Here is a 21,928-nt window from a genome sequence, read left to right on the forward strand (position 1 = left end):
CTCAGCCAGTGAGCGAACCGGCCATCCCTATGTGGGATCCGAACCCGGGGCCTTGGTGTTATCAGCACCGCACTCTCCCGAGTGAGCCACGGGCCGGCCCCTGAGAGAGTAGTTTAAAGAACACCTGTATACTCTTAACCCAGATTCACCAGTTGACATGTTTCATTATGTGCTTCCCCTCGTGCACTCTCTTGTGTTAGCGAGTGTGTGCACTCTCTCTATGCATATGTATACGTATATACACACACACACACACACACAGAGTAATTTTTTCCTTGAACCATTAGAGAGTTGCAGACATCATGCCCCTTTACCTCAAAACACTTCAATTTGTTTTTTAAAAGAGAAAGGGCGTTCTCTCTTATAACCAGAATACAATGATCATATTTGGGGAAATTAAATTTGTTATGATACTATCATATAACACTAGTCCTTATTCACATTTGCCATATTATCCCAATAGTGTTTTTATGGTAATTTCCTCCCTGTTCCAGGATACAAATCAGGATCACACATTGTATTTAGTTACAGTGTCTCTTTAGTCTCTGTGAATGTGGAATATCTGCTCAGTCTTCATCATGACATTGATATTTCTGAAGAGAACAGGCCCGTTTTTTTGGAGAATGCCCTCAATTTGGATTTGTCTTATATTTTCTCATTGTTAGATCTACGTTGCACATCTTGGCTAGAATACTGTTGCTTTGCCTCCCACGTATTTGTCACCCCTTTTCCCCTGGGTGACGGAGCCGCCAAAGATTACTCAAAGCCCATCCCTTTTGAGCAGTGAGAAGCCCCAGAAAGGGGTTAATCTCCCGGAACCCTCAAGATAGAGGCATTCCTTCCATTTAGGAAATTAACCACAAATTGGGGTTCTCTTCCTGCATTTATTCTCCAGACCAAGAAGTTATAGGAAGAGACATAGGTGGGGTTTTGCTAAGTACAGTTTAACAAGTTTTACAATAGAAGCTGGTAACATTCAGTAAAAACAAGTCAGATGACATTCTGTTAGGCAATTAAGTGATCCACTAACAAAGGCTTGATTTAGCTGACATTCCTTTTCCCTCTAGCAGCTTTTTAGTAACTTTACGTGTATCAATTAGTAACTTGTCTGTCTTAGAACCAGCAGCCTTGCTGTGTTAAGATTCTTATTTTGCAACAGAGACTCAATGCCCTGGGGGAAATTTCCTGTCATTTGCAAGGTCAATATTTGAAACTGCAAGGCTTTGGAAAACCAGGCCCTATGATATACATTTGCTTTATGAATCCTCTACAGAATACCACAGAGGTTATGCTGTGTGCTCCTCAGTGCATCACTTCAGGAGGCACATGATAATGGTTTGTCCCATTACTGATGAGGTTACAAGTGGTATCTGTCAGATTCCTCCACTAGAAAATTGCCATTTCTCCCTTGTAATTAGTAATGATCTGGGGGAGACATTTTGAGACAGTGTACATATTCCTCATTAAGTTTTCACTCACTAGTTTAAGCATCCATCTGTTTTTAATTTTTCCTTTTCTGGGCAGAGACCCTCTGCCTGCCCTGTCTGCCTAATTTGCTGCTATATCCCCAGCATGTAGAGCAGGGCCTGGCTCTTGATAGGTGTGCTGTTCATATTTGCTGAGTGAGTGAATGTTTCTTTCTTTTTGTGGGGGTGGGTTATATTAGTCTGTTTCTGTTGCTTATAACGAAATACCTGGAACTGAGTGATTTATAAAGAAAAACAAAATTTGTTGCTCACAATTTCTGAGACTCGGAAGTTCAAAGTCCATCTGGTGGTGGTGACAGTGACCTAGGGGTTTCACATTGCAAGATGATGGAGGCAGAGAGAACAGAGGGAGAGAAAGACAGACTCTCCTCTTCTTTTAAAGCCCTCAGTACCACACCCCTGACCACCGTTTTTTTTTTTTTTTTTTCCCCAAAAGATAACCGGTAAGGGGATCTTAACCCTTGACTTGGTGTTGTCAGTACCACGCTCACCCAGTGAGCGCACGCTCACCCAGTGAGCGAACCAGCCACCCCTATATGGGATCCGAACCCGTGGCCTTGGTGTTATCAGCACCGCACTCTCCCGATCTCCCGAGTGAGCCACAGGCCGGCCCCTGACCACCGTTTTTAATCCATTCACTACTACATGGTCCTACAATCCAATCAGCTCTTCAAGGTTCCACCTTTCAATTACCATAATAGGATTTCCCACCCTCTTAACAGTCACAGTGGGGACTAAGTTTCTAATACATAAAACTTGAGGGACACAATTCAAGCTTCAGTGAGTTTTGGGGGGACATAATTCAATCCACTACAGGGGGGCAGCTTGCTTGTACGGGGATCTGAGCCCTTGACCTTGCTGTTATCAGCACTAACTCTAATGAAGTGAGCTAACTGGCCAGCCTGAATGTCTCTGTCTTACTTGCTGCTTCTTTAAAGGATCAGATTGGGCTTGCCTGTGTTCTTCTGGGGAAATCCTTAACTGCTATTCAGTCTAGTTCCCACGAGGATGCCTTTTTAATGTGAATCTTTTGTCTCCAGGCCTATGTCTACATTCAAGGACAAGACATGCACCCAGTAGTGACAGAATATCAAGGAGCCTCTTTGGAGTGTCAGAGCCTCCAGCTCCTTCCTGGGGTAACCACCCTGAAGTGTGAACTGCCACAGCTTCCCCAAGAGAACACCCAAGAAGTGAGTGGTAAGTGCCAGAGGGTGCGTTTAGTGATGACACCAGGAGCAGGCCTTTGACAGGTGGACGGTTTTCTTAGTAGAAGCTTGATTGTATCCTCAAGTTTTTGTTTCTTGTTTTTGTATACGTTATGAAATGATTACCACAAAGGTTACCTCACAGTTTCTGTGTGTGTGTGTGTGTGTGTGTGTGTGTGTGTGTTTGAGATCTACTCTCTTAGCAAATTTCAAGTAGTAATACATTATTATTTACTATAGTCACCATGCTATATATTAGGTCTCAAGAACTTTGTATTTATATTTTAACATCAAATTTTTGTTTTGTTTTGTTTTGTTTTTTGTCTATCCCTTTTAAACAAGCTTTTAAGAACATTAGAATTGTAAAATGTTAGAATTCTGAGATCTTCTTATCTAAGACCCTCAATTTATAGTTAAAAAAAAAACCCATTCAAAGAGTTTAAATGACTTGCCAAGGGTCAACAGAGTCAGAGCCAGTTCTAGAATTTAAGTCTCCTGACCTTTGACCAAAACTCTCTCTTTACCCTATGCCTCTATTTTACATTTTTAATTCTACACCTGTGGGTGTTTTAAATATTTATTTGGTAGCTTTTCATAAAGTTATTCTTTTCCGCATGGTAGCATTTTCTTCTGTATCTTCCCTGCTTCTAATCTTTCAATTGTTTTAAATACAGTTTTAGGTTTACATAGGTTCTCTCCTTCCTTCCATTTGGAGTTACTCTGCTTTGTGCAGGGTTCTGTCCTTTTCCATACCGTTCGCCTCCAGATAAAGCATCCCAACTACTGGTTATGTTTCAGCTCATTCTATTCTGGCAGTAGAATGAGCCAAGCGAAGGATGCAAAATCTGTGGTCTGCAGTCAACAGACTCATTGTGGAGAGCAGGCAAAAGCACACAAAAAGTTCAAAGAGGAGACCGTAGAACTCCATAGAGGAATATTTTTAACCTTTGTGGGGAGGGGTGCTACCATTTTTTCCCAGAATTTGTTGGATGCTATTGATTCTCTTCCCTAGGAGACATGTGCACATAAAAGAATTCCACAAACAATTTCAGAGGATTGATTTACCAATCACCATATTATTGATCTGTAAATATTGATAGTAAGTGCAGAATAAATGGTTCATATAATAAGTGATATGAGAATGTTAGAGGGAGATAAAACAAGATGTATAGGGCTCAGATTATTTGTGTTATTTATCCACTGCAGCATAAATAGAACTTGATATTTCCTTACCTTCATAGCTGATGGTTCTATTATGTTTCTCAGTTACAAAAAACAACCACTGTATGAAGCCCCAAGTGTTTTATTTATGTGAAGAAGTTTAGAGGTGGTAGGGAGCCATATAGTTAGGAGTTTGGTAAGTTTTCCTGAGGGGTGAGCCTGGCATTGAGCCTTGAAGGATGGCAGGATTTGGAGTGGGCCAGAAAGGGGATAAGCATTCTTAATTACCTATGAGATGATGAATATATATCTGCTGGAAGCGGTTTTATTTCATCATGATTGGAGAAGGGGGAGGGGCAGTGAAGAATGGAGGTGAGTGGTTGTCAAAAGATGATGGCAATTGACAGAAAGGTAACAGTGGTCATAGGATATAAGATTCTCTAATGAAAGTGAAGGATTAAAAAACCGCATGAGGGCCGGCCCGGTGGCGCACTGCTACAGTGCGCCACTTGGGAGCGCCGCGGCGCTCCCACCGAGGGTTCGGATCCCACATACAGACCGGTTCCCGCTCACTGGCTGAGCGAGGTGTGGGTGCAACACTGAGGGTTGCGATCCCGTTGCCGGTCCCGGTTCGGTACGGGTGCGACACTGAGGGTTGCAATCCGTTGCCGGACACGAAAAAAGACAAAAAAAAAAAACTGCATGAGATGGCTCAGAGAGCTGGACTCCAGCATTCTCCTGGGCAGAGGGCTGGCTTCCCTTGGCCCTCTAAGACCCCCATGAGGATGCACCCTGCAGTGGTATGTGTGATGGGGATAAAGGTACTCTCTGGCCCTTCAGGAAGCATGTTTTGTTTTTCTCAATGGCTTTTTATAGCCTCTTAGCCCCTCCTCCAGAGACTCCAGGAAGGCTTTATTTTGCGAGGTTGACCAGCATGGAGATTGGAGGTAAGGGTCTGCCTTCCTAGTAGTTATAACCTCAGTACATTTCTCCAGGTTACCTGAGACCAGGTGAACCAAAGATCAGTTTCCCAAGCATAACTGCATTCCCTTCTCCTGTGCTGGTATCTTCAAGGGATAGTAAGTCAACTACCATGGCTAGAGGGTAGGGTTTATTTAGAGAAAGAGTGGGTGGGGAAAATAGCTCAGTTGGGGCCATATTACAGAGATCTTTAAATTTGAACCAAGAGGTTTGGACTTTATCATTAAAAAGTTGGGTGCCCTTGAAGTCTTTTACCAAAAATATGGTTTTCAGTGAGTGTGTTATTTGTGTGTGTGTGTGTGTGTGTGTGTGTGTGTGGTATTTCATTCTCCCCTGTCATGAAATACTAGATTTAAAGTGAAAACTCCCGAATATTTTTGTCAGTCTCTTAATGTCCAACTGTGGTTGATTTTTAATGTCAGGCAAGTTGCTAAGTGTTTAGATATGTTGATGGAGAAGTAGAGGGATCTTGAGATACTGTCTGGTTTATTGCAACTTAAGCCCATTTTCTCCTGTTCTGTTTTTGGCAGAGATGTAGACCAGTGGATCGGTGGTGTTTGTAATGAACTTTTATGTGCTTGAAAACTTTCCTCTGCCTTCCTCCCAGCCTTAACTCTAATGCTCTTCTACCTCAGGAGCATGATAAGGTGCAAATACAACGTCTGATCTGATCTGATCTGCTCTCAAGTTTTCTCTTGCCTTTGATATCTTTCCTCTCTTTCCTCATTCATTATATCTTTTACCCCTTTTCATTTTCTGTTGACACCTTGTCTCTTCTCAACTTAGCCCTTTTTCTATCAGCAAACCTGATTTGTTTTACACTGTGCCTTTTAAGCTGTTTGGTTTAGCACAGTGGAGAAGTATGTAATAACAGTGAATCAGGGGCAAAGCTCTTTTTTCCAGCAAGCTTTATTACTTCTAGAAATGAAACAACAGCAACAAAAAGATTCCATAGTGATCCATTGTGTCCGGAGCAAAAGAAAGCAATGCTATGCTCTGTGTTATATTTTGGGTTAGAATTATCACATGTGCTCTTCATGTGGTCATTTTGTGCTACTTCTATAGTTGCCTATATTGAAAAGTAGTAATATATTGCCTTGTGTGAGGTCTTGTAGTCCATAGAGGGCTTTTGTATGTGTTATCTCATTTAATGTTGTTTAACCCTGTAAAGTGGATTGTGATCTCCCCATTGCACAGATAAGGAATCAGAGGCTTAGACAAACTGCGACAGGCCCAAGACCCCACAGCGGTAACTATAACCCAGTTCTTTTGATATCAGATCTAGTTTATATCTGCGTTCTATTTCCCTAGTTAATCTATAAACACATTGAAAACAAAAACCGTAGCTTGTTCCTTTTTCCTTTGCACCAAGTACACTGTTGTACATACAGTCAATGCTCAGTTAATGTTTGCTGATTGTTTTTAATTCCTGCAGAATTTAGGTCTTCTCCTCACTTCCTTCAGGTGTCCTGTAAGGCTGTTTTCTGGCCTTAATTCTTCCCCTGCCCAGCTCTCTACTTGTCAGCTCTGTCAGTGGCCTTGTTGTCAGGCAGTTCCCTACTCATATTCAAATATTTTAGAGCTGTGTCTTCCAGAAAGTCCCACCCTCACCCCCACCCATGGCTGGACAATTGAAAGAGAGGAGTATGGCCTTGTTACTGAGTAAGGGCCTGCTGCCTGGTGCCATAGAAGCCAATACCATGGCACTATTTTTTGAAAAAAGAAAAGGCTTTATTTTGCGAGGTTGACCAGCATGGAGATTGGAGGCAAGACTCTTATATCTGTCTCCCTGATCCAGGGGCTGCCAGGCTTTTAAGCAGTATTTGGTATCCCCAGTTGGCTAACTCCCAGTCTGGCCATATTGAGGGGGCATTAGTGGATTGGATGTTTCCAGTCAGGCCACATGCGTTAAGGAGGCAAGGGCTGATTGGCTGATAAGTCAAGAACTGATTGGTCGATTCTGATTCCAGTCCATTGGTAGAGGATTTTCAGGTTCCTACTGTGCCCCAGGTCATCTGGAGGGTAAGGTCCTCCTGCATGTGCTCAGCTTGCACCGTGCAAGATAACTTTGAAATAACTTGAGAGAGGGAAGTAAAACTAGTTTCAGCTAATTTTAGACAGTTTCAGCTACTCTGAGAATTTCCGAATTTCTGAAGACACCACTGTTCTCCTTAGAGGTGAACCTTAAATACAAAAATTAATAAATGAAACATGCCTAACCATAGTCTCATAAGACAAGTAAATCCTAGCTCTGATTTTGTAGTATTTCAGGTGCCTCTTCTTAAATCAAGGTGGTTTGTGAAATTACTCCCTCTTATTATCCAAGGAATAGATAATGTTGTCTTGAATTTTAGATACTTAAGCATTAGAGCAATTTTAGGAGGAGAAAACGGTGGCATGAGTGTTTTGCATTGTGATACAATATTTTGGCATCTGAACAACTTTGACCCCTGCCTTCATTCTGCATATCTCAGGAGCAGGCCAGTGTTTTGCTGGAGGCCAGTAGCCTTGGGCCTTAGCTCTTAGCTTCTGTTGGAATTAGAATTTTTCACTTTCTGCACTGAGTAGACCAGAGCTGTGCCTTGTGTACCATTCCTGGGGCTGTGGGAACATGTTTGCCTTTGTGGTGTGGTAGCCACTGCAGCCCAGATATTAGGATTGTCCTTTGTGATAGAAACCAGAGAGCAGTGTGTTCTGAGGGTAGTGTGAACTGGGGACCTGGAAGAGCCATTTTGTAGCACATATCATCCCCCTATTCCTGGCATCCTACGACTGAGAGAAGCAGCATCTCCCCAAGCTTCAGCACAGGAGGAAAAGAGCCCAGAAAGAAGAGTTACAGTGGAGGGGAAGGACTTCTAGAGGTGTGAATCCCAGATCTGCCACCTGCCAGCTGTGTGACCTGGGCAACTTATTTATTTATTTAATTGAAATGCAATTGATTGTACATATTTGTGTGGTGCAGAGTTGTATACAGTGTGCGACGATCAAGTCGGGATAATTAGCATATTCATCATTACAAAACGTTTCATTTTTTTGTGTTGAGGATATCTCACTGCACCCTAACCAACTGAGCTAAATGCCAGCCCCCCTGGCCACTTACTGAATTGGTCATTGAATTGGTCAGTCAGTCAACAACAGTGGCCGGCACCGTGCAGTCATCACCACTATTTTGATTATTGTTGGTAACATGGCAGATTCCCAAAGGTTCTTCTAGCTGGTGGCCAACTTCTCTTTATTTTTTTTGCACCTTTATTTTCTTTCCTCTCTCTTACTCTTCCTCTTTTTGGCTTTCCTTTTCCCCCTTTTCCTCATATCTCTACTCTTCACATCTTTTCCTTCATCTCTGTGTTCTCTGCTTGATCTTTCTGTTATCACAAGCCTCTTACTCCCCCTTCTTTATTTTCATCTATGACTTTTAATTTTTCTTTATATGTGTAAAAGTGCATCTGTAAAGCACATTATGAATGTATAAGCCTCACTCAATTTTATGGGTTGAAGACCATAAAGTTTTAGAATTTTAGAATTCCTGACAGAATGAGAACAGTCCTGACGGTCTATTTTAGATGATAAGATCTTAGTTCTTGGAAGTTTAACAAATACAAGTTTAGGGGTTAGGGGTGCTGGGTGCCTATCAAAGGGCACACCTGAAGGCCATTCTATCTCACATAGGACTCTTGTCTCCTCTTTCTACAGGGCCTGCTCCCCAGGAACCAGCCCTTCCTCAGGAAGAAAGCCCCAGGGACAAGATAGCAGCACCTGAGTTTAACCCAGCTGGATCCCAGGTAAGCAAGGTGCCCAGGCTGTGGGAGCTTCAGCAGCAGCCTCCTTCTCCCTGACCACCTGTTCTTTGCCTTTCTCTTGGCTCACAGTCCTCACCCTGAGAGCCTTGCGGGTGGCACAGTTTCTCTGTGTTCACTATGTCACAGAATATCACAGACCATGTGTGCATCAACTGAGGAGCTCATATTGATTACATACTATTTATTGCCTTGTTCATACCATGTTTAGGAGGCAAGTCCAAATCTCAAGGTATGGGAGTAAAGGGTGGAATTAGGCCCCTGGTTTCAGAAAGTACCTCCACTCATTTAATGCTAAGTGACCGATGTTTTGTCTTTTGGGATCTCTGGGTTTTTCTCCCCAGCCTGAGAACCAGGACTCTTTCCTCACACTCTTTTATATTCTCAGTGTTCAGCACATACCCAATTAATATTTGGTGATGATAATGGAAATTCTGTATATCCAAAGCAAAAACTTCACATCTTCTTTGCAAAATGGACTCTTGTTTTTTTTTTTCTTATTCTCTCAGTGGTTGTGTTAGTCCGTTTCTGTTGCTTATAATAAAATATACTTGGAACTGTGTATTTTGTAAGAAAATGAAATTTATTGCTTATGCTTTCAGAGGCTGGGAAGTCCAAATTCCAGGGAACACATCTGGTGAAGGCCTTGGTGATGACAGTGATACAGGGGTCTCACACTGCAGAATGGAGGAGCAGAGAGAGAGAGAGACTCTCACATGCTCTCCTTTTAAAGACCTCAGAACCGTGCCCATGACCTAGGGCGTGGTCCTTCCAATCTAATCACCTCTCTTCAAGGCCCTGCCTTTCACTTATCATAATAGGATTTCCCACCCTCAACAGTTACAATTGGGATTAAGCTTCAATGACTCTGGAGGCCATTCAGTCCACTGCAGTGGTTCATTCATTTTCTTAGTCACTTACTTTTTTAAAAAATTAAGTCTTTCCTGTTGAAGTCCTCTTGCACACTGCTGCTACATCAAGATACTGTCTTTGTGGGATCCTGTGCTTGCTTAGTCTTTTTCTGTGCTTTCTAATTGGTTCCTTCAGACTCAATGCCTCCTGTTCTTATAAATACTTTAACAAATACTTAAACAAATACTTAACAAATACTTTACCTTCCTGAAAAGAAATACATAGAAAATAAAACCTGCTTATACACATTTAAAAAATCAACATAGGAGGTTCCAGTCAAGATGGCGGAATAGACAGTTCCTAGTGTCACTCTCTCTCACAAATCAACCAATTTACAACTATGAAAATGTAACATCAGCCACGCTGGGGCCACTGGAGCTCAGGGGAAGAGGAGGAGAGAATTAAAGAGTTCATGAAGGCAGGAGAAACCATGATGAGAGAAAGAAAAAACTGCTCGGAGCGTTTCTGGTCACGGCTGCTTTAAGGCTCGAGCTGATGAATACATGGAGCAGGAGCCAGCAGAATCCACAGCTGTGCCCTTCAGATGGAGTTACTTGGAGGCGGCAGGGGAGAAGAGGGCTTTGGCAGTGCCCAGGCCAGCGAGACCACAAATAGGGTTCCCATGGACCCATGCAGAAGTGAGGAGCCAGAACAACTGAAAAAAGGGAGCCATTCAGGGGCCGGTGAGTCATTGCAAGGGACCAGCACAGGGCCCGTCCCATGAGAATTGTTTGGAGCATGGGCAGTGGGGGAGATGGGCCCACCGGGAGAACACTGGGACACAGCAAGGACAGCTGACCCGTCCCCCAATCAGAACAGGACCACTCAGAAGAGACTGGTTGGGAATGCAGAATTGCATGGGGTGCAGTTTAGTGAAAAAACTCAGGCCTAGATCAGAGATAATACACAACCCAAATCCGCCGGGTCTCTGGCGAGCCAGAAGTACCTATAGGATCAACCATTAAACCCTGAGCTGCACAAAAAGCCTTCCCTAGGGAAACAGCAGCAAAGCAGCAAGTTAGCTCAACCTTACAGCTCAAGTACTGGTTCCCACAGGAAGTTCCCCCATGTTAGAAGTAAGCAAAGGACGAAAAATTAGTTCTGGCCCAGGCATGCCACCAGCACCTTGGGGCCTGCCTGGGAACTAGAGGCTTAGAGCCAGGGAATGGACTCCACTCCCACATCCAGGCAAATCGTGCCAGCACCTCGCGGCCCTCCTGGGGACTGGAGGCATGGAGAAGGGGACTGGACCACCCTCCCACAACCAGGCATACCGTGCCAGTGCCTCGGGGCCCACCTGGGGACCCAGGGCATGGAGAAGGGAACCAGACCACCCTCCCACAATCAAGCACACCACACCAGCAACTTGGGGCCCAACCAGGGACCCAAGGCATGGAGAAGGGGACCAGTCCTTTCTCCCACAACCAAACACACTGTGCCAGCACCTCAGGGCCCATCTGGGGACTCGGAGCATGGAGAAGGGGATTAGACCTCTCTCCCATAAGAGGTACACCATGCCAGTGCCTTGGGGCCTGTCCGGGGACCTGGGGCATGGAGTTGGGGAATGGACCCTCCTCCCACAACCAGGCACACCATGCCAGCACCTTGGGGCCCATCTGGAGACCCTAGGCATGAAGAAGGTGACCGGTCCTCTCTCCCACAACAAGGCACACCACACCAGTGCCTCGGGGCTCTTCTGGGGACCCAGGGAATGGAGTCAGGGACCAGACCCTCCTCCCACAACTAGGCGCACCCGCCAGTCCCTCAGGGACCTGATCACCCTCCCACAACCAGGCACACCATGCCAGCGCCATGGGGCCCACCTGGGGACCCAGTGCATGGAGAAGGGGAGCGGGCCCCCCTCCCACAACCAGGCACACTGCCAGCACCAATGAGCATGACAAAAACGTCACCTCCATATGGGTGGCCCACCACAGCCACTACAATAACCATGGCTGCCTCCAAAGTGGCTAGATACCACAACCACCACGCAGATGGCCCACCAACCACTGAAGTGCATTCTCACAAGGAGAGTCACCAGCAGAGATAAAGAAGAGGATGTCTCTCTCCACAAAGCCCATTTCAGAGTGACAGAGGAAGCATCTGGTCTATGATAATGTTGGGAACCTGATCACACCTCTCAGTATTGGACAGATCATCTAGGCAACAAATTAACAGAGTAACCATTATTCTTTCAGAAGGAGAGAAGAAATCTAGGGTAATTAGGGGGGAGAGGGGAGGAAGTGGGGGATGGTGTGAGATTGGACAAGGGGCATAAAGAATAATTATGACTTGTAACAATATATATGCTAGTAATATTGATTTGATCAACATATCTCAATGTTCAACCCAAAAAATATGTATAGTTGTTTTTGATTCAATAAATAAAATAAATTTTACAAAAAATTAACATAGTTACCTTAAATGTAATACAATGTAGAAACAAAGAAAAAGTAATTTATTTTAAAAAAAATAGTATGTATTTAAAATGCAAATGTATGGACATGATTATACCTGAAGCAATAACAAAGTAGATGTTTGCACTGATGTATAATCAGTGTTTGAATCAAGGAGGAATAAGAGGGTCAGAAGTCCAGGAACATCAAATGGAAGAGGTGTAGGTGGACAGTAGAATGAAAACTAGTGTTGAGTCAAATGAAGAAAGACCAGACAGAGAAGAAGGAAATAACCTTAACTGAAGTAGGGCTAAGACGCTGTAGATTGAATTACATCCCCCCAAAAGACATGCTGAAGTCCTAACCCCAGGTACCTGTGATTGTGAACTGATTTGGAAATAGGTTCTTTGTAGATGTAATCAAGTAAAGATGAGGTCATGCTGGATCAGGATGGGCCCTAAATCTAAAAACTGTTGTCCCTGTAAGATGGCTTTGTGAAGACCAAGAGACACACAGGGAGAATGCCATGTGATGACGGAGGCAGAGATTTGTGTGATGTGTCTGCAAGCCAAGGAACACCAAGGATTGCTGACAACCACCAGAATCTGGGAGAGAAGCAGGGAAAATCCCCACCTAGTGCTTCCAGAGGGAGCCCGACCTGCTGATACCTTGACTTTGGATTTCTAGCCTCCAGAACCATGAGAGAGTGGAATCCTGTGGTTTTAAGCCATTGAGTTTGTGATACTTTATTACAAGAGTCCTAGGAAACCAATATAGATTTCAAGGCAAATTACGGTACATTGATAAAGGGGAGAAAATAAGGAGGTATGATATTTAAATGAGATGGGCTTTTTAGGCTCAAAATAATTCTCTGCAGTTTGGGATAGGGGAGTGATGAGGTAAAGAGAAATTATATCTTCTGTTTTGAAACCCCCCTCCTTGTCAAAATAAACATTCAGTCAGTAAAAATGGTACCGTATCCTTTTTCAGGCAGTGGGAAAAAGAAAATGAAAGAGAAAATCAAGAGGTTAATAGAGAAAGTCATGTGGTACCCCTTTGGGGATGGTGTCAGACAAAAATATAAAACCACAGGCAACCCCCAAAATAAATAATTTCAGTGTATAATTTTTCCAACCTGGATATCTTATCATTGCTAGCTTTGAAATATTTTTAAACAATATTTATTATTAAAATTCAGTGAGATCTCTGCATTTACATTCCATTCCAAGTTTAAAGGAGTCTCAAAACTCCTCCATTATGGGGGCCAGCCCGGTGGCGCACTGGATAGTGGGCCGCTTGGGAAGCGCGGCGGCGCTCCCGCCCGAGGGTTCGGATCCCACATACAGACCGGTTCCCGCTCACTGGCTGAGCGAGGCGTGGGAGCAACACCGAGGGTTGCAATCCCGTTGCCGGTCCCCGGTCCGGTACGGGGGCAACACTGAGGGTTGCAATCCGTTGCCGGACACGGAAAAAAAAAAAAAGACAAAAAAAAAAAACTCCTCCATTATGTATTTGTAATCAGTTTGAGTGCATTTGCAGTAACTGCAATATTGTATTGAAATGCTCTTCAGCCAAATGCATAGTAGAAAATGCTATGGAACAGTGAGTAGAATAGTCCAAGTGAGTCAGCTTTTATGACAATGTCTTTATTCCAGGTCAGTTTCCTACTGTAATGTTCTTAAATTATTGTTTTTTTCAGTATCATTCTGTAAAAACTCTTCAGGATTCTTATACTTAAGTGCAGCTGATTTATATTACTTATAGGTTGGCTCAGCAGGACACGTGAATGTCTGCAGAATGTGGGACAATTCTTTGTAGTGTGGGACTGTCCCATGCATTACAGTATGTCTGGCATCTCTGGCTTCATCCTCTGAATGGCACTGGCATGAGGTGGGGCTGGGCATCACTGTTATAACCAAAAAGGTTCCCACAAATTTACAGAATGCCCTGAGGGGTTGGTACCACTGGTCTGTGCTGTGGTATTCAACACCATTCACAACTGGACCTCTTATCCTTACCCCAGGGAAATCTAAGAGACCATTTTTTTTTTGCCTTTTTTTAGACATCAGTGAAGACTGAGGAAGAAGCATCCCAGGGCCTTGCCCCAGAGGAGTGGCCACATCTGAGTCTGGCTCAGAGGAACCCCTGCGAGAACTCAGCTCAGGAGAAGGTTACAGGCCTCAGTCTGATGAGTAAGGACAGGCCTCCGGTTGGCCCCCTGTCTGTGCGCTCCTTTTCCCATCACTGACCCTGACTTTTGACTTGGGAACTCATGTTCCCTACAGACCCTCTCCCTCTCTTCTCCTTCTGGCCTCTCACTCCAGATTCCTCTCAGCCTTTGTTATTTTGCATCCTTCCCAGTCACGTTATCCTCTGTTGCTAATCACCCAGCTCATTGATTCTTACTGTTATCTTCTCTGATCATCCCTCCCTATTCCCTGATTCCCTCAGCAACTCCTCCTTTGCTCCCCTTTTTCTTCCCTATCAACGATTTCATATGACTTGTCATTTCAGGTATCCCTTCATACTTGGAAGCCCCATGAATGCCTTTGCCTGATCTTCTTTACCTCAGAGGATATTGTCTTCACTCTCTGAGAACACTACTGTCCGTGTTGAATCTTCTGTAAATGTGCTCTGCCCTGTTGGGCCCTCTCTGCAGCTGAGCTCTGGTGCCCTAGTTGACCTTCCTTCTTATCTTCCCATACTTTGCCTCATTTTATAGGACTGCTCAATCTGCACCCAAGATACCTGTTGATTTTTTGTTTGTTTTAATTTGGAGCATCAATTCCCTACCCTGGAGGTTGTTTTCTCTAAATTCATAGAACAGATGACATTTAAATTATTAATGTATTATTTTAGCTGAAGAATGTGTAACTGAAGATGAATTGTTTAATACAAAGCAAGAAACTTCTGAAGAAATGGAACAAGGTGGGGAGGCCTCAGGAATACCCAACAGGTGAGTGTCCATGGTCCTGAGTGGGTCAAATCCTGCAGATACAAGAAGAAATTAGAGTGGAACCAGAGAAATCAGTTGGTCAAAAGTTGCTTTCCTGGAATAATACAGGACAAGTGCCACTCTCACTTCTGGGATCATAGGAGGCCCTGTGCCAACAAGGTGACTTGTCAATATTCAGTAATTATACAGAACCTTCATCTGGCACACAGTTGCTTCCATGAATCCCGACCCAGTTTACCCTGCTTGATCACTCTTCCCTGGGCTCCACTATGTTTCTATGGAGCTGTAGATAGAGAAGACAGAAGGCAGAGAATTTAGATGAGAGTGAGGGCTGCAGATGAGGCTGCCATGATGGTTAAGAAAGAAATATCATCATAGCTGGACGAGGACTTAGGAAAGATAAGTACGGTATCCTCAGCCTCCATTAAGAGATGGGACCAAGGAATAGATCAGAAGGAAAGTAACTGATAAGGAAGGAGAAATTACTGATAGTAGCAGTTGTTTCATACATGTTGGTTGTGGGAATGAATTAATGTGTAACATAGATACAGAAAGAATTAATGTGTAACATAGATACAGAAAGCAGAAAGGGAGGGACAAGGGGCCGGCCCGTGGCTCACTTGGGAGAGTGTGGTGCTGATAACAAGTCAAGGGTTAAGATCCCCTGACCGGTCATCTTTAAAAAAAAAAAAAAGAAAGAAAGAAAGAAAGGGAGGGACAAGCAGGGGGTTGGCTTCTGGTGAGACCATTAACTCCTCAGAGAATTGAGAAAAGAAGAAAAAGGAAACAAGTAGGATATTTAGGAGCCAGGCAGGAGTTGAGGATTCTCCTTATTGACACTTGTTCATCTTAGAAAAATCGAGCGAAATCTCAGTTAAAATAGAAATGTCTTGAAGCCTAAGAAGAGAAATGACGTTTTTCCTGAAGCTAGTGAGGCCTGAGCCACGCTCCACTAAAGGAAGAGTAATAACGTTCTGTAACTTCGCTCGGAGTTGTACCTGGGGAATAGGAAGGAGTCTGCAGTTGTGCCTGCTGGATGCATTCAACCTCAGGTGACTGAAACCATGACTCACGGTGCCTATAAGAATAAAGACATCTTATTGTTTCTCATAACAAATATTCTGAAGGCAGGCTGTTCCAGGATTGGTGCACCAGCTTAACCGCGATGCCAAAGATCCAGACCCTCCATCTCTAGTCCCACTTCCTTACCGCACTCTTTTCTCCACTTCCTTACCGCACTCTTTTTTCCACTTCCTTACCGCACTCTTTTTTCCACTTCCTTACCGCACTCTTTTTTCCACTTCCTTACCGCACTCTTTTTTCCACTTCCTTACCGCACTCTTTTTTCCACTTCCTTACCGCACTCTTTTTTCCACTTCCTTACCGCACTCTTTTTTCCACTTCCTTACCGCACTCTTTTTTCCACTTCCTTACCGCACTCTTTTTTCCACTTCCTTACCGCACTCTTTTTTCCACTTCCTTACCGCACTCTTTTTTCCACTTCCTTACCGCACTCTTTTTCCCACTTCCCACTCCTATCTCCTTCCGCACCGTATTGGGGTGGATGCACTGTAGCTCTGGGAACTTAGATTTCAGCAGTGGGAAAGCTCAGTGTCATGACAGGATTCAAGGAGTGTCCCTGAAGTTGAGAATGTCAGGGAACTCTAAGATGGATATGTGGTTTTTGTGGTTTTTTTAAATTGAAACACAATTGATGATACGTATTTTTGAGGTACAGAGTTAACTGTCAATATATCGTGCACAATATGTGATGATCAAATCAGGATAATTAGCGTATTCCTCGTTACAAAACGTATGATTTTTTTGTGTCTGTTAACCAATTTCTCACTAGTCCTCTTCTCCCTCCCCCTGTCCCTAAATGGATGCATTGAATGGGTCATACATGTAGACTCTGAAGACACGGGATGATAAATGCTTTATGTAAATAAATATATGTAGTGTATTATATGAAGATTCACTCTTTTAACTGCTTTTTTAACCTATGTCTTCTAAAACTAGACTAGTTTACCGATAGGACACTAGTAAATAAAATGCAAATATCTAAAATTTAAAAAGAAGTTTGTATAAAATAATACTTTTCTTCTTTGTAACTTTAGCTTACTTCCTTGAAAACCTCATAAAAACAGTTGAAGTGCAATGAGTTTGGGTTTCTTTTGGTGTTTTTCCTCAAAACAGTATGTCCACCAGATGAATGTAGAACTGGGAAAGGCTAAGTCCTTCCATGTTCAGAAATTCTGTGAGAGGGGTGAGGAGGCTCAGTGAATAATGACCTCCTTTCTTGTCCAAGATCAGAACCAATTGACAGGGACACAGGAGTAAAACAGATGGTTCTGGAAACCTCACCTTCATTACTGGCAGAAGCTAGACTGGATAAAGCGGCTCCGAGGCAGAGCCAAGTGGGCCATGCGGGCAGAGGAGGATCTCAGCGGCTGTCCGCCTGCACAGGAGCGTGGATGTCTGCAGCCTGCTCCTGAAGACGGCAGACGGAAGGGCTGTGCTACGGAGGCCCAGTTTCTCCTCCCAGATGCAACCATCAGTTATGTTGTGAAGTGTGAGTGAGAGGTGGGGAAAGGCCAGAAGTGTTAAGTCTAGCCGAAATCCTCCCCGTGGACACATGGAGTGAGAAATACATAATCCCCACCCATAAGATTTAGGCTTCAGTGTATTTGCTGTGTATGAGAGAATATGATGGAGGATTTTTATAGCGTGTGTTCTCTTTTCTTTCCAGAGACAGTATACCCCAGATCCCTTGTAGTACTCCTGTCTCTACTGAAAGGACAGTTGTGCATTTGAACACTCTGAAGGACCGTCACCCAGGTGACTTGTGGGCCCGGATGCACATCTCATCCTTAGAATATGCTGCAGGCGACATTACCCGAAAAGGGAGAAAAAAAGACAAAGCTCGGGTGACTGAACTGCTCCAAGGCCTTGCATTTTCTGGTGATTCGGATACGGAAGAAGACAATGAGCCTGAGAGCCAGCCTGCTCAGAAGAAGCTAAAGGTATCAAGTGTACCTGGGAAGAAATGGACCAAAAGAGACATTAAACCTGACTTTCCTAGCTGGTCAGTACTGGATTCTGGACTTTTGAACCTCAAGAGTGAAAAGTTGAACCCGGTAGAGCTCTTTGAATTGTTTTTTGATGATGAAACATTCAACTTGATTGTCAATGAAACCAATAATTATGCTTCTCAGAAAAATGTCAGCTTGGAAGTCACAGTTCAGGAAATGAGGTGTATATTTGGTATCCTGCTTTTGAGTGGATTTGTAAGGCATCCCAGAAGGGGAATGTATTGGGAAACCTCTGATGCCGATCAGAACCTGGTTAGAAATGCAATTAGAAGGGACAGATTTGAATTGATTTTCTCATACCTACATTTTGCAGATAATAGCCACCTAGATCAAAAAGATAAGTTTACAAAATTGAGGCCTCTCATAAAGCAAATGAATAAAAATTTCCTCTTGTATGCTCCCCTAGAAGAATACTATTGCTTTGATAAGTCAATGTGTGAATGTTTTGATAGTGACCAATTCCTGAATGGAAAGCCTATTAGAATTGGCTATAAAATTTGGTGTGGTACAACCACACGGGGTTATCTGGTTTGGTTTGAGCCCTATCAAGAAGAAGCAACTATAAAGGCAGATAAGGATCTTGACCTTGGGTTAGGTGGAAATCTAGTGATGAACTTTGCTGATGTTCTTTTAGAGAGAGGTCAGTATCCCTATCACCTGTGTTTTGATAGTTTCTTTACAAGTGTCAAATTGATGTCAGCTTTGAAGAAGAAGGGGGTGAGGGCAACAGGAACAATTTGTGAGAACAGGACTGAAAAATGTCCACTTATGAATGCAGAACATATGGAAAAAATGAAGAGGGGGTATTTTGATTTCCGAGTGGAAGAAAATGATGAGATAATTTTGTGTTGTTGGCATGGTGATGGCATTATCAGTCTGTGTTCCAACGCTGTAGGCATAGAACCAGTCAATAAGATAAATTGTTTTGCTGCTGATGAAGAGATCTCTCAGATAAGTCAACCATCCATAGTGAAATTGTATGATGAATGCAGGAAAGGTGTAGCTAAAATGGATCAAATTATTGCCAAGTACAAGGTGAGGATAAGAAGCAAGAAATGGTACTCAAGTCTGGTGAGCTACATGATCGATGTAGCCATGAACAATGCGTGGCAACTGCATAGAGCCTGTAACCCGGGTGCCTCTCTAGACCTCTTAGATTTTCGGAAATGTGTGGCTCATTTCTACTTGGAACATAATGCTAATCTGTCAGATTAAGGCAGAGAAAACAGACACAGTGTAGACATTCACAAGACAGAAAATTATAACTAAATGTAGGTTGTACCCTCCCAAAGCAAATTTGATATATGTAATGAAATTAAGTTATTAAGTAATATTTTAAAAATCAGACATTTATATAGAGTTGCAAAGAATATTATAACTAGTAATGTTTAAAAATTATCTGTGAAAATGTTGAACTCCAGTGGTACCTTTCTCTATGTCTAATTTTATGTCAGACATGGGAAATCATTTATTTGTTGATTATTTTGTGCATTTAAAGAATGAAATCCTGCTTCTTTTTAAAAAAATTTTTTTTCTAGAGAATGCCATTTAAAAATGCAGGCAATGTCACAGCAACTATAGAATGGCACTGAATCCATAGTCCAAATTCAAGACAGAGCCTATGAAGTAAGACTGATTTAAACAAAACCTGGGTGGTAATAGGCTAAAAACCTCAGCATTGGTGTCAAACTGGTGGGTCAGATTGTGTATAGGTAAGAAAGGCCAGGCAGGGATATTGAAGAAGGAAGGTACTGTAAAGGGAAAACCAGAGACGAAGCAAGCACTGCTTTTGAATATTGAAATGAAAGGTGTCCTATTCTGACTGTGTGAGTTGGCAGCAAAAGTCAAAAGAGTAAAGAAAATGGAGAAAACATGAAGCAAATCAGAGTAACAGTAGTAACAGTGACTCTATTGTTGACAGTAAAGTACAGGATAACAGTAGAGTTAAGAGGACATGAAGCCCATGTTGAAATCACCTAAGGAGATAAGTGAGTGTCTAGGATTAAGGTCATCAGTGATAGATAACACAAGAAGAAATACTAGATTAAGTCATTAAGTTTTCCTCATTTTTTTTTATACTCGTTCTGTAGATGAGAAAACAGGCGTAGTGGTTAAGTAGCATTTTCAAATTCACATAGGTAGGAGGTGGTGCAGCCCTTGGCGCCAATATTGAGAATCAACTTGTTTTATGTTTTTTGTTTCTAGTTTGTCTTTTGTTGTGTTGTTGTTTTCGTACTTTTCTATATAAAACCCCAAAAAGTCACATTGCAGGAATGGTCAACACCTTTGTAATTGCAAAGGGCTATAGCTTAGCAAAGGACATTCCTAGGGTTCCTGTAGATCTATGCCAAAAGAATGATCACTTTGTCTACCCTGCCCTGCCATTGTACTGAACACCTATGGTATTTCTGTGCACACCACGTTTATGGTGCTCCTCAAATACTGCTGTTCTACACAGTAGTTATTTTTGCTCAGGGTATGTTCCTTACTAGACAATAGAATTCCAGAGAATCTCTTTTGCAATAACTTTTTGCAACTAAAACTGGACCTGAAATGATTTGCTATACTACATGGGATTCTTAGAATACATTGCAACTTGATGGGAAAATTTAGCTATCCAAATACATAGCTTTATCTTTAAAGTGTACTTTAGAACAGTGGAATATGATCGTAACCTCGGTGGAAAAAATACGGAATAATTTGCAGTGAGAAATGATGAAGACAAGTGATGACTTTAAAACTTCACTAAGTATTCATATATGCATGTATTGCAAGAATATGCTGTACCCCACAAATATGTATGTTAAAATTAAAAGAATTTTTAAAAATGTTTTAAAACTTTATTAGGTATTCAGAAGAAGCACTCTCAAAAGAAAAAAGAAAACTTTATTAGGTAAATTTATACATTAGAAGAGGCCCCAACACCCTTTAGTAATCTGGCTGGCTCCAAGGAACTGTTCTGAGTTACCATAGATTTTGCAAGTCAAGACACACATATTTTGATCAAGTGTTTGTGTTCCTCACATTAAGGGATCTAATTAGGAATTATGATTATCAATAACTGGATACAAAATTAACATCAGTCTGGTTTGCCCTTGTGCCTAAATATTTTGAAATAAGACCCAAGCTCAGACTGAACCTTGTCCTCATTTTATACTGTAAAGTTCTTTCTTTACTGTGGTTTCACTCCCCTGCATTCAGGGCAAATCCCAAGTGAATATGGAACTTCTTGCCTACAGTTTTTGATGTTGGAAGTCAGAGTTCAGAAAGAAGACAGTGTCAAATTCAACTATCTGCTAAAGTTTCCCTCCAGGATATATTTACCAAAGTACCCAGGTTAACTAAATCTCTGGCTATGCCGTGTATAAGTAGAATTTGTATTCCAAAGTAAGGCCTGAGTCAGTGTCAGTGCAGCCTCAAGGTCTGTTTTATTTATCATGTGATATTCAACACCTGTATGACGCACAGCCGGTTTAGTACCGGTTTTGACTACTGCTAGCAGTAAAATGCAGGTTCTGATAGAAGACGTAATTTGTTCTCAGTGTAGTAGGATGCCCTCCTGGTATGAGAATTAAGCGCTCACTTCTTTCACTCTCATCCATGATTCATCTACACTTATTCATGCTCTGCCTGAACGCTTTCCATCACACTACCAATGAGGTTTTTTCCCTTGACTCTTTGGATGGGTTTTCTTATGCTTAGGAAGTGCTGGGCTCTGACCGAAGGCATTTCCGCACCCCTCACACTGACAGGGCCTCTCCCCCACGCGGACCCTCTGGCGTTGGACGCGGTCGGAACCCCAGTTCAACGTTTCGCCGCACTCTTAAGGCCTGTGTCTGTACGCGCCGGTGCTGGACGAGTTTGCAGCTCTTGATGAAGTGCTTGCTGCAGTCCTCGCACGCGGGCGGCCTGCTCTCAGTGCGGACACAAGGGGGAAGGAC

The 21,928-nt window shown here is 42.9% G+C and overlaps 1 protein-coding gene across 1 annotated transcript in view; it reads left to right on the forward strand.

Moving 5' to 3' along the window:
• Positions 1–20,809, forward strand: part of LOC103599308 (piggyBac transposable element-derived protein 1-like) — a 22,912-nt gene extending 2,103 nt beyond the window's left edge. Inside the window, exons 3-7 of the mRNA XM_008583419.1 lie at positions 2,528–2,684; positions 8,528–8,616; positions 14,002–14,131; positions 14,799–14,895; positions 17,645–20,809. Of these exons, the coding sequence (XP_008581641.1) occupies positions 2,528–2,684; positions 8,528–8,616; positions 14,002–14,131; positions 14,799–14,895; positions 17,645–19,202 (2,031 nt within the window). The 3' untranslated portion in view covers positions 19,203–20,809. The remainder of the gene's footprint in view (positions 1–2,527; positions 2,685–8,527; positions 8,617–14,001; positions 14,132–14,798; positions 14,896–17,644) is intronic.
• Positions 20,810–21,928: the final 1,119 nt, after the last annotated feature.

This window comes from Galeopterus variegatus, unplaced genomic scaffold, assembly GCF_000696425.1.
Source record: "Galeopterus variegatus unplaced genomic scaffold, G_variegatus-3.0.2 Scaffold2904, whole genome shotgun sequence".
In the NCBI taxonomy this organism is placed as follows: Eukaryota; Metazoa; Chordata; class Mammalia; order Dermoptera; family Cynocephalidae; genus Galeopterus; species Galeopterus variegatus.